Source organism: Apis dorsata, unplaced genomic scaffold, assembly GCF_000469605.1.
Source record: "Apis dorsata unplaced genomic scaffold, Apis dorsata 1.3 scaffold_383, whole genome shotgun sequence".
NCBI classification, from domain to species: domain Eukaryota; kingdom Metazoa; phylum Arthropoda; class Insecta; order Hymenoptera; family Apidae; genus Apis; species Apis dorsata.
The window spans coordinates 366,972-371,509 of record NW_006263645.1 but is presented as its reverse complement, the minus strand read 5'-3'; the positions used below and the strand labels follow the sequence as shown (position 1 = coordinate 371,509).

General features: G+C 25.3%; 1 protein-coding gene across 3 annotated transcripts in view; it reads left to right on the top strand.

Moving 5' to 3' along the window:
• Nucleotides 1-6: 6 nt before the first annotated feature.
• The window catches only part of LOC102671670 (odorant receptor 22c-like), a 10,213-nt gene continuing 5,681 nt past the window's right edge, over nucleotides 7-4,538 (top strand). The window contains exons 1-5 of one of the 3 annotated variants that reach the window (XM_006618999.1): nucleotides 7-794; nucleotides 1,073-1,172; nucleotides 1,303-1,410; nucleotides 1,539-1,694; nucleotides 2,165-2,221. In XM_006618999.1, the coding sequence (XP_006619062.1) occupies nucleotides 19-794; nucleotides 1,073-1,172; nucleotides 1,303-1,410; nucleotides 1,539-1,694; nucleotides 2,165-2,221 (1,197 nt within the window). In that variant the 5' untranslated portion in view covers nucleotides 7-18. Of the gene's footprint in view, nucleotides 795-1,072; nucleotides 1,173-1,302; nucleotides 1,411-1,538; nucleotides 1,695-2,164; nucleotides 2,222-3,281; nucleotides 4,162-4,538 lie in introns of those variants that run through there. The other 2 variants (XM_031512075.1, XM_031512074.1) reach the window with 2 other exon arrangements.

The following is a 4,538-nucleotide window of genomic DNA, read 5'->3' as shown; positions in this document are numbered from 1 at the left end:
GATTAAGTAAGGGAGGAAATGAATTTTCAAAATTTGAATCGTTTGAACGCCCTCGCAAACATGGTTTCGGGAAATTTTTTACCGATGACCAATATAAATGAGAGATCGTCCATGGTTTCGAAAATCTATTTCGTCATCGTTTGGATAATACAATTGATATACCTGGCTGCCTGTATTCTCGGACTTTTCAATGTATCGTGGGAAAGAACGTTAAAGGATGGTACAGTGAACATGGTGCTCTTGTTCGAAGTGATCATCTTGAACATATATTTACATAGACGTAAAAAGTTGTTGCGTGAATTAATCGGGAAACTGAATCACATTCTGATCAATGAAGACGAAATATTTCGAAACGTGACAATTAGCACGACGAAAACGTTGGAAAAACCTTTAAAAATGTATATATTTGTTAACGTTACTAGCGTTATGGTTTGGATATCATCGCCGTTTATCAAAGTGTTTCAAAAAAATGAGTTTTATTACGAGGATTTTACAATGCCAGCCGTTTTATCCAAGCAACCTTTTTCAACAGGTGTTTTTATTTGTGGCGTTTTCCTTCAGTTGTTTGGCAGTGAATATTTGTTATTTAGAAAGATTAGCTTAGACCTGTACACGATGCATTTGAACCTTTTAATAACGACGCAATACAAATATCTTAGAATCAAATTTGCGACTATATTTAAAGAAAAAGGTGAAATTGCAAAGGATACTTGGCAAAATATCCCTCACGACAATAATAAAACGATCGGACAGGAAATGAAGTTGTTAACCCGCCATTTTGAAACTGTAATCGAGTAAGTATTCATGGAACTTTGAATTAATTTAGCATTTATTATTTGTATTTCATGAAATGAGCAACATTATTTTTCTCAATTATAATTAACAATTATTAAGTATAATTAATTTTTATATTAATTCTAATAAATCGATAATTAATCATGTCAATATTTAAATTATATCTAAATATGTAGATATATATTTTTTGGTTGTCATAATATGTAACCATATTGAAAAATGATAATTTATAAAATATACTTTAATTATTGAAATAATAAATTTGTAATTATTATAGGATGACTGGTATGTTGAAGAAATTGCTTTCTCCGAATATTGGAGTTCTTTACTTAAACTACGTTTTTCGATTCTGCTTTCTCAGTTTTATGTTTGCAACGGTATATCGTAAATTTCAATTTTTTAATTGCATTTTCTGTTCTTTTCGGTCTATTTGATTGAATAAAAAGAATTGCACTTTCTGTCTTTTTTGGTCTATTTCATTCAGTAAAAACGTATTTATTTTTTCAGACTTCACTTTCAGAAAAACTTACGTATACGATAATCGTATCATATACAACTGGTGCATTGATACAATTTTATATATTGTGTTATTGCATTCAAGATTTATTTGAAGCGGTATGATTTATTCAATTATTTGCAAAAACATTATTAAATATCAAAGAAAGTTTTTTACAATTTTTATTATAATAATAATGCAATATTATTTTTATTAATAATAAAATATAATTGTTCCAAATTATTAGAGTTCATCTATAGCAGATGATGTGGTGTATGAAAAATGGTACTCTTATGATGTACGCTTTCAACGTGTAATTCTTATGATAAGTTTGGCTAACGAATTAAAGTGTAAAATATCCAATTTTCAAAATATTGATTTAACGTTACCATCTTTTATGACAGTAGGTCTTTATTTGATGATTATAGAGTATTATATTAAAATAAATTAATTAATATTATATTTTAAGATACACAAAAATAATAAAAAATGGAAAGAAAAAATATTATATATAATATATTTATAAAGATATTTAATAACAAATTATGAATATATACATATAAGATATTAATATATAGATATATTAAAAAATTTTTGAATAACCGATTTTAGAAGCTAAATAAATAAATAAAATTGCTACACAAAAATGTCAAGATTTATTTATTATGTTATAAATAAATTAAAATTCGGTATTTCGATTTTAATTATTTTTTTTTATATTAGTTAACATTTATTCATATTTTTTCTTTCATACAATCAATCGATTTATTTTAATATTGTATTTAACTATTTTAACTATTTTAATATTGTATTAACTAATCTAATAATTTTAATTATTAATATTAATAATATAATTGTGTTATTTTTTTTCAGATTCTAAACCAAGCATATTCGATATGTTTATTATTTTTGAAAACAAAACAAGATTAAATCAAATTATTACAATATAGTAATCAATATAATATATTCTTTATATGATATATGATATATGATGATTAAAATATCTAAAATTTCTTACATTATGGAATTTTTATTTAATTATAATATATATATTGTAAAACAAATAAGTATTCTAGAAAGAAATCAATGTCCAATATAATTAATAAATTTAAAGATACAAAAATAATCATAATAATAATAATCATAATAAAAATAATAAATGAAACTATAATTTCTAATATAAATTTACATTTAAATTTAGATCGATATATATTGAAATAATTGATATATTGAAATAATTGAACTAAGTAAATAATGAATTAATAATAGCAAATTAATAATATTATTTATATATTAAATATGTATATATAACTTACTTTATGAATTTTTTAATGATAAACGAGAATAATCGACTACAAACAATTTCAGAATTTCATAAAGCATAATTGGCACGTGTAAAATCCATCTCAGAGTTATACAATTTTCCATTTACCGGTCGAGCGATGAATAATGTTAAATTTCATAGTTCTCTCGTAGATTTTTGAAATGTTTCTAGAAGTAATATAAATTATCTTTTCAGTAATATAGTAAAAGAAAGAAACTTCGTCTCTTTCTTTTCACGTGACTAATTTCTTTATAAATTTATGATAAATTTCTACATCAAAAGAGAGTAACTAAGTAGATATTTTAAACAAATCTATGATAATTTGTATGTATACATTTATACATACGAATATATAGGGATCTTTTCAGATAAATAATTGTTCAAATTAAAGAGAATGATATCGAGTTGTAATTGCAACTCGACTAACGATCGATGATTATACACTGAAAGAATTTTAAATTGCACGTGATATGGTGCACTCTGATGTATAGTAATACTGGTAAATATGAAAAATGAATAAACAGATCAACAATGTAATGACGAGCAACAGTTGCATCGAATATGTTGAAACGATAGATCATTTCCAAGCAAGAACATAATTACACAATAATAGAAAAAGTATATTTTAAGCGATAATAAATTAATACTAATAAACTCACCAAAAAAGAAAAAATTCTTTTTTTCATTCTAATGAATTATATCGAAACCGATATTATCTTTATACCGATAAAAATTGCAAAAAGAGTCAAGTAAAAATGAAAATGAATTTTCAAAATTTGAATCGTTTGAACACTTTCGTAAACGTGGTCTCGGGAAATATTTTACCAATAACTGATATAAAAAAGAAATTATCTATCGTTTTGAAAATCTATTCGATCTTTGTTTGGATGATAGAACTGGCATATTTGGCTGCCTGTATTCTCGGACTCTTCAATGTATCGAGGGAAAGAGCTTTAAAGGACAGTACAGTGAACATTGTGATCTCGTTAGAAGTGTTCATCTTGATCGTTTATCTGCACAATCGTAAGAATTTGTTACGTGAACTAATCGGAAAGTTGAATTATCTTCTACTCGTGGAGGACGAAACGCTTGGTGATGTGACAATTGGTACGGTGAAACCTTTAGAGAAGCCTCTTAGAATCTATATAATCGCCAGCGTTGGTTCGCTTATGATTTGGGCATCGTTGCCGCTCACTAAAATGTTTCGAAAAAATGAATTCTATTATACGGATTATCAAGTGCCGGCAGTCATATCAAACGAACCTTTTCCAATCGGTGTTTTCATTGGTGGCGTTGTCCTACAGATTTTTGGCAGTGCGTACACGTTGCTCAGAAAGATTAGCCTGGATCTCTACACGATGCACTTGATACTTTTAATAACGGCTCAATACAAATATCTTAGGATCAAGTTTGCGACGATACTCGAGCAGGAAACATCAAAAGATTTCTACAATGGTATTATTTGGCAAAATGTCTCTTACGAGTATGATAAAATGGTCAAACAGGAAATGAAGTTGTTAACCCGCCATTTTGAAATTGTAGTCGAGTAAGTATACGTGTAAATATGATTAATATTGAATCTTTTGAATTATTAATTATTTATATATTAATGTTATTATTTTTTTTTTAATATTTTTAACAGTGATTCATCATTATGTAATTAAATTTCGTGTTATATAATAGCGTCTAAATACGTATTATTTGAAAATATAATAATTTAAAAGATATCGATAAAATATTTTGTGAGAACTCTAAATTTTTATAAAATTTTACTATTATTGAATGTATACAATAATAATTATATAACCTCAAAATTATCCACAAATATTTTTCATTGAAAAAGAAAATATAATGGATGAAATAGTTGACCAATATATAATTTCCAAATTATATAATTTAATTATATAATTTCATAATAAAAAT